Raw genomic sequence first — 13,585 nt, 5'->3', positions numbered from 1 at the left:
CTGTTTATACAAAGTTATACAAGCTATACAAGTTAACTTCAATTTCTATAGGAGTATTAGCCATGTTTCAAGTATCTGATACTTACATTGGTACTTGTCCACTGTTCAGCTAATTACAATCTAATCTTAAATGCTTGAGAGCTCTATAAGCATCAGATTTACATCTAAATGTAGAACCGAATATATAAGAATGACTGACATTAACATACTTAATTAATATTTATTTTCGCTTACCATATATTCCTTTTAGTAAAGCAACAAGATGGTGTGAACTAGATGCACTCTTCATAAGTGCAGTTTCAAAACATCACGGCAGGTTAGAAACCAGAGCAAGTTAAAAGTATTTTTGGCTTTCAGTGAATGACATCAAAAATATGCAGAGAGAAGATTTCCTTCATTAAGATATCAGACTTGAAAAGCTAAGAAAATTGCCCGAATCTTAGGGATGAATGCATAAAAAAAACCACTCCTATGGGGATTTGAAGTTGGTTGAAGGGCAAGCGAAGAGTTTTCTGAATTATGTGATCACAGTTCCTAACAGTTTCTTCATGGAAGGAACTGATTGATACTTGGACAAAAGATTATTTATTACAACATGCCTCCTGAAATTTTCCAGATCCAGGTCAAACTGGGACCCAGGCTTTTAACACCTTTCCTAGTTGACTTACATCAATAGTTGTGTCACCCTGGTGACTTAACTACCTGCACGCATAGAATCAGGAACTGATTCTAACTAGGTGGCAGAGGGGATAGATAGCTGGATGAGCTTTCACACGATACAATATAAGACAATTTTTAATATAGTAAAGGGGAATATGCATATAAAAAGCAGACTGAATAGAGAGCTGCGAACAGGTTGCACATGGAACAAATGAGATGGCCTGTGATCACAGCAGGCTGCAGATCTTTCATTCTGCTACTTGCCTTTCCTACAGGTAATGTCAAAGCCTCTTATTTCAAAACAGTGTATGCCAACACCACCAACTGGGTACAACCTTACAGTGTCTTATGGTGTTTCTTCACAACAGCTGGGTTCAGTTCATATGTTTTCAAGTTGCATTTCAGATATTTTTTGCAAACATTTGCTGAAACCTCCATGATAAGCTGCCAGAAACAATGCACTGATATTCTCAGAACAGTCACATGAACATGTTCCATGCAGCCCAGTTTGAGTGCACTCTCCAATCAGGAATTTAACAAAATTTAACACTCCTGGTGCCTAGCCATTTTATCATGAAAAGAAGTTTACCATAAAGCACATTGGACAGGTCAAGCTTTCTGCTTGGTGGCCTCATTTTACCCAGCTGAACATCTGCAATGCTATTACACAGCCAGTGGATTTGGCAGTCACACAGTCTAAGCTTTCCTAACACTTTTCTCTACCAAAATACTTGTCACCACCAAGTCAGAAGGCTCAGCCAGAAGAGTTTCACTGCTATAGGCTGAGGCAGTAGAACACAGTAGCTTCATTTTTATTCTAAAGAAATGTCAAAGGGTATTTGGCAAAATCAACAATGTACTTTATCAATGAGGGGTTCCAAAGAGGATTTGTAAAGACAGAGAAGAGTTCCAAAAAGATGTGAATGATAATCTGGAAACAGCTGGTCCATAGCAAAGAAATAGTCAGGGTGAAAAAGGTAAATGCTGTCAAACTGCAGTGAACAAGAAGAGTCACAGAGTACATCAACAAAGTCTATATACTTTAAAATGTGTGTTCCACCTTGTACCAAACAGGCAAAGGTCTCCAGATCCACTGCTGAACCCAAATAAGAAAACAAATGTAAAATGAATATAAGCAGGCATCTGTTTGATCTAGGACAAAAATCAGTATACATTAGTAAAAGATTAAAATGCATTATTAATAGGTTTATGTTACAGATCTAAAATTAAACAACAAATGCATGTCTCCCTTAGATACTCAAAATCCATGTTTTACTAAAACATGCAATAGCTTAGTGCTATAATATTTTCTGGTGTCACTGCATCCTAGACTAAATTGGAATCAAAGAATCTCACTAATTAACATTTGTTTATTTTCTTCCCTTAGATGTCATCTCTTACTTCTACTTTACCTGAAGTGCACTACCACTACTTAGGAAAAAGAGCATTAAAACTCTCTGCAAGAACAGGGTAATAGGGAAGAGAACACATAAGTTTTATCAAAAGATATGATATTCCTTTCATGTATTGATTAGTTTAAAACAAGAATTACTACAAAAATAAAAGAAAAACAAAACAACCTCCCCGCTTCCTCTCAGCATCTCTGTCATCAGAAGTTTGGCAGTAGTGCACATCCAAAGCTTTTATCAAATGAAGCCACTCATTTTTACATTGTTCCATCTGTTTTATTGTAAAATACTAAGACATTTACGTATTTACTGTGTATGTATTTCTTTTAAAATGTGTAAGTCTTATGTAAATGGATATAAATATGATTTTTTAAAAATAAAATCTATGGTACATGGGGTCTCAGTGCAAACACTTGACAATACAGTGTCAATAATACTGTTTGTATCTTTCCATTCCACCATTTTTACAGTTTTTGGATTGTAACAGTCAAATGAATATGTTTAGCAGCGTTAGAAGCTTCAACATGTTCCTACTGAGAAAATCTGTCAATATTTAAAGCTGAACACCTGCCTCTGATGATGTATAATAGAATAACGTAACCTGGAACTGGAGCCAAAATGGACCTCTAAAAACAAAACGGAAATGTTAGATCTCTATAGAGAAGAATCATTCATTTTAAGAGGCTCACATCTTAAAAACTAACAAATAAACCTGGAAGAACCATTTACAAAAAAAAAAAAAAAACAAAGCAAAAAAAAAAACAAACTAAAAAAAAAAACCTGACAAAAAAAGGCAATTTAATAAAACATGATTTATACAAAAAATCAAAAACTTTCTTCTATGTTACCTGTGGACCAAGAAGAATCTTGCCTTACCAGGAGCCACCTTTTTATTCCAGGATCTTCAGACACCAGCCAGCATTGGAAAATTAAATTTAATATTTGCATAGAATCAGATTCTCACTTCCAGATATATTCAACAAAGAAAAAGAAAGAAACAAGAAGCCAAACCCCACCATTTCTTCATTATAACAGGGCATTAGACAGGCTCCTGTCTAATGTTATGCTTTTAGCCAATATGGCCTTGCTGAGACTTCACAGAAGTCAGTTTTATCAGAGGAAATAACTGAAAGACAGAGTGATTAATATATAGTGTATAAAAGTTTAGAAGAGCAACTATTACCTGCTGTGGCTTTATTTGGTGGTGTTATTGTCGTTTATTCTTTGTTTAAATGGGAAGTTTCAAAGTAAGACCTACTTAATAGTCATTTACCTATTTGCTATTTTTCTGCTGCTTGATCTTAGCTCAAGACCTGTCTTTTAGTTATTTCTTTTCGCAGTTTGATCTGCAATGTTTGCACGTACATAAACATTTGTTTTGTCTATTTTCATTTGGCAAACTTCAGTCAATCAGATGGTGAAAGATTTTGCTCCCCCAATGTCAATAAAAAAAGAATTCAGTGCTATTTGTGTTTAAAGTCTATTAAGCTTGGTACATAGTAGCATTAAAATAGTTTGGATGCCAGATACTTCTCATAGCTAAGCATAAGCATATTTTGCCACTAACAGGTACAAGTTATGAAGGACCTACAGGTGAGAATCTGCCACGAGAGGGAGCACTGAACTTGCTAATGGGTGAGATATGATGACTCAGGTTAAGACACAACTGTATAAAGACATGGCTCTCTTACATACAGTTCTTCAGGCTTAACCAGCATCACTGCTGGTGGTCCTTCTTTTCCTCCCTCAACCTCCTTTTAGATTATTTAAATCCAGAATGTCACAACGTAACACAGTTCCATTTTCAGTGGTTGCAGTATCATTTGAATATACTTCCCCTTGTAAACACCAGCTCCCATTTTAAGAATTTCTTCTGCAGCCTACATGATCCACACAGTCCACACTCAAATTCAAGGGACACAGAGGAATGAAGTGTGTTGGGGAAAACAGTGAGCAAGATCTTGCAACCACAGCTGCAGTTATCCTGCCCCAGATGTACAGTACCCCCAAATTATTTATTTCACAGTGGAAAAAGAGCAGAAATATTAAAAGTATATTTTAAAAAGAGCATTTTTGTGACTTCAGTTTTGATCTCAGGCTAACATAAAAAATCCTTTAGTGCATCCCTGTCTCCTCCATATAAGCTGGAGCTGTACACTCTACACAATAGCTAAAAATTGTGGGTATGTGCAAAAATTATCTAGTTGGCTGCAACACTTTCAGTACACTGGAAATAATTACTACGTCAACCTCTCCCAGCCAAGTTTCAATAACTCCCTGACCATTAAAATCTACCCACATACTGCTTCTCTCTAAAACCAAAATTAACAAAATCGGTGCTCTCCTATCACGTATTGAATAGGCAGTTCTTCCTCGATGGCACACCAGGTTGCTGGGGAGCACCAAAGCCATGCACAAGAATGACTACTCCTGCTCCCTTTCTCCAGCTTGGCACAAAGCTAAAGCTGTAAACAAAGCACTCTCTTTCTGCAATCACAGTTCCTCAGCAAAAGGCTCCTCTGGAAAGCAAAAGGAATGCCCATGAAACAACTGTTTTTCCATACTGTACTGCTGCAGTAAGGTGGCTTTCTTTGTCTGATTTCCTGAAAGTTGATGAATGAGACATTTGGCATTCCTGGAATCCTCCCCATTACCAGGGTGGTAGCAGAGTGAGTACAGCTGGCCACTCTGCCCTTCTGCTTCAGTCTTGATCTTAAATGATTCCTACCAAAACAGGTTATTACAACTATTTTTCTTCTGGACACACTTTAAGAATGTTAACTATTCAAGCTCTTCACAAACAGTTCAGAGGATAGACAACTGTTTCTTGCCAATATTAATATGAGCAAATAGCCCCCAGAAAAGTAAGTGTTTAAATCTCCATTACTAATGTTGTGGTTGGTTTGCTGTTGGTTTTAAGTCTGATAGTATTTCTTCCTTAACAAAAGAGCCCCAAAATAGAAAACAGCTTACCTTTCCTTACAAATGGAGAAACTGGTATAGGAACACGAGATGTCATTGGGAAAACTATAAATGATCTAGGAAATTAATTCTCTTCTACATCCTGTTGCAGCATTCTTACTAGATGACTTGTGTTCTCACTAATTAGCTCCGCTTCCCTGCTTCTACAATTATAACTTGATGCTGCAGCCAGGATAATTACAGCAAACATTCACAACTTAACATCTCAGCTTTCATTGTGCAAAAAAACGTAATGGCCATGTACCTCGTGAATGTGCCTCAGTTTTCTCTGACAAGACCCTTGTGGTTTCTCACCACTTTTAAAACAAAACCAAGCAAAACAAAAACACACACAAAAAAACCACCCCATCAGTGACAACTCCCAAGATCTCTCTCTTGCCCTGGCTCAGCATACATTGCTAAATTGTGGAATTGTGAAACTGAAAAATACTCAGAAGTCTCTGCAAGGCACTCCATTATCTGGCATAGGCCTTCTATTAAAGCCCTGGCACATCCGGAAAAAAACAGTACCTTTGACTAACTGCAACTTATATAAGCAGTATTTCAAGAAAGTCTCAGGACATCTCCGAGAAGCAAAATTACTCCACATATAAATCACTAATCTGTACAGTTAGCATATCTACCATGAAGCATCGTTAGGACTTAGTCTTTATATGCTTCCACTCCCTGTCCAGACTGGGATTTTCAGCTAAATCAGATAGCTGAGCAGGGTGGCTACCTTATGCAATAATCTGGCAAAAAGCAAGTACAGCACAGACTCAGACTTGGCTGGTTTATTATACAACTGTATGACCTGGCTCAACACAGTTGCATGCAGTCCCAAGTGAAAAAACACCCAGAAATTGTTTCAATTTCCTGTGTAACTGGTAGAGCTCATTGACTCTACAAAAAAGTCACAAGCATGAGGCAACGCTGCGTATGGCTCATATTAATTAGCACCTGTCTATCACCTTTTAGCTCCTACCTCAGCCTGCTGATTTATCACTTAACATCCTTACCTCTACCCAAAAGAAGTTAACCTATTTCTGGACTCTTTTGAGGACACTGCCATAGAAAAATATGTCTAGACTTAATTTCTGCCTTACCTTGGCCTAAGTATGGAACCTCTCTTTTATACCAACATCACCTGAATTTCCATATTGCTGACTGTTTTTTCCTGTGGAAAGTATTGCCAAGTTTGAGTAATTTTGCTGCTTTTAAGCTTTTCTGTGAATGTATATTTTTTAAGGTATTTTTACATTTATTGTTCAATTAAAACCTGCAGCTTGAGAAGTAATTCATGTAGAGAGAGTATCCTCCAGCCCCTGGGCTTGCTGAGAACCCCGTATTTTGAAATGGCCAATAAAGTCAAGAATGGGCTGCCTAGTATCTGTATTTGCTAATTTTCTTGGATATACATATCTCAGTGATCCCGTAACATCTAATTATGTCAGCAAAAGCACATTCTGGTTATCCTTATAAGTGGTACAAACCACAACAACAAAATTATGAGAAAATGCAAAGGATAAATGCTTGCCTTTATTTAGAATACATGGGTTTTACTGAATATTACTATGGACAAATCCAGATTTTCACAGATTCAAAAGCCAGAAATTGCCTATCATTCTACAAAAAGACACTTCAGAAAGTTATTGAGTAAAAAAATCATAGAAATCTAATTTACAGCAAAAAGACTTAGGAAAAAAATTATCAGTTCAATAAAGAAAACTCATTTTAAAATTTATAAAAATTTCAAAGACAGAATCGTAGGATAGTTTGAGTTGGAAGGGAACTTAAAGCTCACCGAGTTCAAAGGCCCATAAAGGCCCATAATTTGCAAGTAAGGACAATTTATGTCTGCAATAATTTCACATCAGAATTACTATTTATTACTGTCCTCAGTTCATGACTTACCTTTTGTAAGCTATTTTAGACAAACTCAAGTTACTGGTCACTTTATACAACAACAGACTGAAATGTTAATGCTATAGAAATGTATGAATTATATTTGCAGTTTTTAGCAGTCTTAATATCCAGCATATAATGACAACATGCAGAGACTTTAGTCTGCTTCATTGGCTGTGACAATATGGTAAACACAGTAATATTTCTAAAGTAAAAAATCAGTCCCACATCATTAGGAATTTTTATAATGTGGTGGTTCCTAGTCTCTTTGTATACTTCATTAACTGACCCATTTGTTACCAACAATTATCCCATTTACTTTTTCTTTAGCACTTCTTCAAGGTGTTTAAACGTGCTAGCATCTTCAATGGTTGGTGTTATCTGAAAAGGAAGAATACACAGAAGCATGTGATAGTAGATTGCTGTCCTTCAACAGTAAAAAAGAATTTAATTCAGAGAATCTCCTAACTCTAGCTCTCAAAAACAATCAAGAAAAAAGTACCTGGAAAGCTCTGGAACATGAAAACCTTTTGGGGAAGCTACAGTAGAAATAAAATATACAATGTGGTACCTGAAATCACAGAACACTTGCAGAATGGCCTAGAGAATAGAAACCATGATGTTGTGTCTTTGGATGTGCACATGTGCCCAATTCATTAAAGTATACATCTCCAGCTTACCTTATATGGCTTTCCACTGACAAGTGCAGAAAGAGCTGAACGCGGGATCTTGCCAGAGCGCGTTTTTGGCAGCTGTTTCACAAACACCCCCTTCTGAAAAGCTGCTACTGGACCTATGTTAGTTCGAACTCGCTCAACAATCTCTTTCAAAATCTTTTCCTCTTCTGTCTTTATACCTAGGGTATAAAGAACTTCTTGTTCATGTCCTTTAGCTTTTCTGTGACTTTTGCAAGTCTATGTAACGCCAGTGTCAGTGAGCTCTCACCTTCTCTCAGCACACACAATGCAAAAGGAACATGTCCTTTTAAAGGATCCTCCTGGCCCACAACAGCACAGTCAGCCACAGCACGATGGAAGAGAATACACTGAGGGACAGAGAACAAAACTGAACATAACTAATAATAACTGAACTTTCAGTGAGAAAAATCCATAGGCATGGCCAAAAAAATAGACTTATTTCTTATGTTTCGACAGCACAAAGTACTTAGTAGACCCTGGGATTCCAGTTACACATGTTGCAGATGCACATGTGTATACTTTCATACACTCTTACATGCAGTTTTCAAACAAACATAAATAATAACTATGGTGGTACAAAATACAAATATAGAACAATGTAAAAGTGACTTACAGCTTTGGGAGAGTATCACATCTTTGTTTTTGTTAGTGAGATCTTTGCTGGAACGAGTAACAGTAGTCTAACATTATGAATAACATGGAGTTAAGTGGACTAAGGACCAAAACCATAGAAACACTCTGACTACAGGGCTATAAAGTCATAGTGGTTTGTTCTGACTCCTATTTTTTTGATTCTTCACTGCAGAAAGGCAGAGTGTTTCAACAAAAGCCAAATACAGGCCCAGTCTCAGCTTGCAGCCAGTCTAGTTCCATTCACTCTCTTGGAAACATTAGGTCTTGTTCTTCTTAGATTAAAAAAAAAAAGGGAATTAATCCAGAGTTGCCTCCTTTCTACTACACATTTATACAACTGATGGACAGTGGCACTACTATTTCAAATTATCTTTTAAGAAAAAAAGTGAGAGATTCTCTTTTCTTTCCAATTAGCCAGCTGAGGATCTCACTTTCTAGGAAAAAGTCACCAAGATGTCTCAGTACATACTGAAATGTGTGTCACTAAGTCTGGGACAAAGTTGGACTTAAGGTAACAGTAGTCGTGAAACCTTCTCCAAAGTAATTGGCTCTTTTTGTGAAAATACCTGTGTCCCTGGGGGTACCTTGCGGTCAACAGTGCTTTCAACATGTCCTCTGTACTCAACCACAAAGAGGACCTAAAGTGACCTTACACAAAGGCCACACTCAGGCCTCGTAATGTGACTCTGCATATTAGTTTATCTGTGCATACAAAGATGACATGTTTGCTAAAAAACAGATCTTCACATACCATGTTGTCAAAATCAAAGGCAGTAGGATGACCGAAAGGGAGGTGAACTGAAAGCAGTGTCAAGAATAAAGGCATTTTTTAAGTATTGCATTGGTTACTCATACAAGGGCAGGAGCATGAGGAAGACTACAGGAAAGGTACACAGGCAGCAGGAGAAAAAATCTTGAAGGAACAGAAAGTTGAATCAACACTGCTCCAATTAACAGAAGGGATGCTCTTGGGTGACCTGGTTGTGAAACTGATGGTGGCAGGAACAATTCAAAGCGCTTCCCATAACCTATCCTCAAAACAGATGATTTGTAGTCAAAATAAGCAAGAGGAACTGTCTCTCTGTGCCATGGTCATATGCATCAAGTAGCTTTTATCAAAACAAACCTGCACAGTGTTTCTCACATACTCTTTTTGACAGAAGCTATACTTATTTCACAAACTATGATCCTAGAAAAGTCCCATACTACAAAAAAGCAAATGGGAAATATGTAGCTCAGAAGTAGAGGCATACTCTGTCAAAGTACAAAAGCATGACGATATACGCACAGGGTTTTAAACTGCGTGTTTTTCACAGGAATTAAATGGGATGTGCACAAGCCATATCAACAGTAACACCTACTGCACAGCAGTAACGATGGAGCTCCAATGATACTAATAGATAACTTGGATAAATAAACTATTTGTTTGGAACACAATAAAGCTGAAATTCTTAGCCAAAGTACTATAGAAAATCTTTTTAAGCTTGTAATGCAGCTATAATGTAAATGCAGATAATACACTTGTTCAACAAGGTGACTGTCACTTCATTAGATGGCGATTCAATGAACCTCTAATTCTGTATTTACAGATCTTACTGAAGGGCAAATTGTGGTCTTATTAATGCTTGCCCATTTAACTAGCAATTTGCTGTGCATGCATTAATAAAATTTATTTTTCAGCTTTGTTCAAAAGGTGAATAGAAAAATATATAGGATTTTATAGTGATGAAACACTTTTTCTTTCTAGGGAAAGACTTAAGTAGCAGGGAGGAAAATAGAGACACTGAACCTGGGATGAAGGATACAAAGGTAATATAGCTGAGGAGATGGTTCAATTCAACGTTTGTATACTAGTTCCGCATTCAGCCTGAAGTGCAGAAACAATGCCTAGCTCAGCCCCTGAGCAGTAGAGCAGGTGAGCAGTAAGAGCAGTAAGGGGTGGGATGAGACTCCCTGCTGCGCTTTAGTAGAGAAACACAAAAAAAATTACTTCAAAAGGAAAGAGGTTTAATCAGCCTGAAAGCCACCTTTAGGTCTCCACAGACCTGAGTCAGGGCAGTGGCTGGTTCAGCTCCCTGGATGACCAACGTTCAAAGGATTGCCTGTGTTTGCATGAATTTGATCACTTCTGTGTAATCAGAACTTCTTTCATTCTCTTTCAAGTTTTCCAGCTTTTTTTAAAAAAACAGTCACTAGACTAATAGACACTATGAGGCAAAAAATGACTAACAGATTAGTTCACAATTCCATGAACAGTTAAATTCAAGGTTCTTAAAGGGGTATTTTTCCCTTGTACATGCCCAGCACACCTTTTCCTATACTCCCTGAATAAGCATTTGATATGTAATCAGGGAAAATTGTAACTGGCAATCAATCGCAGTGGTTCCAGAGAAGTGAGGGAACAATGACATGAAACTGAGACACTATTATGAACTGCACTATTTTCAACTTTTTGAGTTGCATGTGTATTATATTAATGACTTTCAATTTAACAGCAGGGTTGTGGGTTTCTTACAGAAATTTTCATTACCATTTAGCACTGCTCATGCAATAAGAGAAAAAAAGCTGTCAAGAAACTGTGAAGGAGACCCTTCAAATTAAGAAAAAACACTGAATGTGAGTCTATGTGAAGTCACCCAACACCAAGCACTTTAAAGAAACAATTAAAACTGTATTTTAGGAATAAAAGTTTCTCCTCCTAAGTAGGCGCTAAAACCACTTGGCACATTGACCCTACATTATTTTAATGTGTTCCCAAATAAATATATCATCAGAACTTACAGGGATGCTACCCATGCTACATATTGACCCTTAACTCTGCCTTCAAATGTCAAATCATACCTGTCTTATCAATCCCATGGTACAAACTGCTTACTGTTGACTAAATTTATTATGGTTCTGGAAAGCACCATAACAGGAAGGACTCAAAACAATTAATGTTTTGCTTAAAAGTACCAACAGAAATGCAATCAAAAAAGGAGAAAGAAAATTAAAGGGTTTAGTGAGATTTTCAATCTCAGCTTACTTTATTTATCTTTCATTCTTCTATTTTTACTGTCAAGCAATGCTAACCTCTTCAATTGCACCTGCTGAAATCCTGTGTCCGGCAACATTGATCACATCATCAGCTCGAGACAGGACGTACAAATAGCCATCTTCATCCATATAACCTGCATCCATAGTATCATAATATCCCTAAATGCAACACAACCAAAAATAAACTCAGAAGTAGTACTAGGAACATGCATTAATTTCCTATGAAAACAACACACAAAACTTATTGTTTCAAATTAAACACGGTTTTGGTGCCCAAAAGATTTAATTCTGTAGTATTTTTCACTATTCTTCTGTCAGAGTATACTGTGCACCTTCCTTTCCAGAATGGTTTTGTTGTTTCTGATAGAAAGAACAGAGGACATTACATAAATATGGATTTTTTCCAACTTTGCTTACATTGATCCCTGACAGCTTGGAGAAGGACATTCCCTGAATCTACACAAGGAAGATGGAACTGTTACAATATAATCATAGTTGTCAAATTGCTCCTAAAGATATTCTTGTTTGCTGAATCCAAAGATACATCCTCATCACGATACATCTGTCCACAAAAAATAATTTGTCTGATTAATTCACTCATTTACTTTTATTGAAGCAAACCTTCCATTTTGGACATTCACATAGGAAAGGAAGAAGCCAGTCCCTGGACAGTGAATCTAACCAGGAAACATAACTAATGCAATAAGGAGCCTTCCATGTATTTAGGTGCGCACTGGGCAAGTGTATATTTCTGAGCTGCATGTCAACAGCAGCAGTATATTTGAAGGTATGCTAGTCTAAGGTTGTGAGGCTTATATCTTTTATTAAATCAAATGACATAAAACAACTTTTAGGTTCAGAAGCTTGCATTTACTAATTCTGTTTCAGAGCTTAAAAAACCAAAACAAAACAAAAACAAAACCCAGAACCAACAAAAACAAAAAAACATCCACAGTGTCGCCAAAAGCTTAAAGTATGGATAAAGAAAGATCTCTGATTAAAATACGTTACAATCATTTTGACTGCTATCAAGTTTAAATTTACCATGATTCAGTTCTGCAAGATTACCAAAGGTTTATACAATTCATTTCAGAATTCTTACTGGATATTTTTTGAAATATAACCTCTGGAACATTTCCTGATTTTCCCAAAGACCTGAGAATGCTCCAGGAGGCAAAGGCAACCTTAAATTAAAAAGAACAAAGTGTTAAGAAACACAGGTATACCAAGTACAACTTCTGTTCTCCATTCATACTTCACATCCACATAAATAATCATTGGCTATACAATCAGAAAACATTTCAGCTTAATATGCAGATAACAGATCAAAAAGACCACGTGTCTGTTGTAATCACACGCGTGTAGCTCTGAACTGTATCCAGGCCATACATTAATATAACATAAGCATCTCTGCCACTCAGTAAAAAAATGTTTGGTCTAGTAAACACTATATACCAACTATGATATCAGCATTCAGCTTTCAACATTTCTAAGGATTAAGTGTCTGAAATGTCATATGGGACACTTCACACACATACCTGCCAGAAGAAGAGAAGCTACAGAAGTCTCAGCTAACAAAGAAGTGTTTGTTTCTTCCTTTAAAGCTCTGACAGGGTTAAATATAGGTTTACCTGAACTAGGAGGTACATATTCAGGCATATCAACACAAGTTTTATGAAGCTTAACCTAGTAACAGAGAGAACAATCACGCAAGCATTTTTATACCGATAAACCCATAAATGCCTCATACAGATTTTACTAGTATATGCCTGCATTCCTAATCAGCAAATCTTTAGCCAGGAGTACTCTATTTTCTACTGTGATAGTGTCCTTGTGACACAAGACGGCAACACCTCTAGCAGTGAAACACCCCTCTTCAGCATAGCAACACTGGTATCATTACTAGTCTCCTATGGTGTTCAGGTCAAAAGAACAGGTGTTACCAGCTCAGTAACATGTACATTTCTAACACTACAGGCCCCAGAAGAATATTTATATATCTATATAGAGATATAAAATATACATATATATATATATATATATATACACAACACACACACATTTCTTTCTAACTGAATATGGTATAAATAGTACAAGCTACACCGAAAAGGCCATATCATGTAGTAATGATTTCAATCCATGTTTTTTTTTACAATCCCAGGTTTTTTTAACTTAATTCAGCTCAATTAGCACAAAGAATATCTACTATAAGTATTACTACTTTCTCTGAGGCTTCAGGCTCAACACATCCTATAAATCACATTCCTTGAAAGTATGGTTGAG

At 36.7% G+C, this 13,585-nt stretch overlaps 2 protein-coding genes across 12 annotated transcripts in view; one reads left to right on the top strand and one right to left on the bottom strand.

Annotated features, from left to right (window-relative positions):
• The window catches only part of PPFIA2 (PTPRF interacting protein alpha 2), a 315,167-nt gene extending 311,632 nt beyond the window's left edge, over positions 1 to 3,535 (top strand). For all 7 annotated transcript variants that reach the window (XR_009963872.1, XR_009963873.1, XR_009963874.1 and 4 more), the window contains one exon: positions 2,048 to 3,535. The gene's annotated coding sequence lies outside the window, so the exon portion shown is untranslated. The remainder of the gene's footprint in view (positions 1 to 2,047) is intronic.
• The window catches only part of ACSS3 (acyl-CoA synthetase short chain family member 3), a 177,524-nt gene that overhangs the window by 81,474 nt on the left and 82,465 nt on the right, over positions 1 to 13,585 (bottom strand). For 3 of the 5 annotated variants that reach the window (XM_062613847.1, XM_062613846.1, XM_062613848.1), the window contains 5 exons: positions 12,405 to 12,486; positions 11,339 to 11,461; positions 7,881 to 7,980; positions 7,616 to 7,791; positions 6,552 to 7,316 (listed from right to left, as the gene is read on the bottom strand). In XM_062613847.1, the coding sequence (XP_062469831.1) occupies positions 7,251 to 7,316; positions 7,616 to 7,791; positions 7,881 to 7,980; positions 11,339 to 11,461; positions 12,405 to 12,486 (547 nt within the window). In that variant the 3' untranslated portion in view covers positions 6,552 to 7,250. Of the gene's footprint in view, positions 1 to 6,551; positions 7,317 to 7,615; positions 7,792 to 7,880; positions 7,981 to 11,338; positions 11,462 to 12,404; positions 12,487 to 13,585 lie in introns of those variants that run through there. The other 2 variants (XR_009963877.1, XM_062613849.1) reach the window with 2 other exon arrangements.

This window comes from Pezoporus occidentalis, unplaced genomic scaffold, assembly GCF_034315485.1.
Source record: "Pezoporus occidentalis ecotype Australia unplaced genomic scaffold, CSIRO_AGI_Poc_V1 ctg17, whole genome shotgun sequence".
Taxonomy (NCBI): Eukaryota; Metazoa; Chordata; class Aves; order Psittaciformes; family Psittacidae; genus Pezoporus; species Pezoporus occidentalis.
Note: the sequence above shows the minus strand (reverse complement) of the source record. Positions and strands in the feature narration are given on the sequence as shown.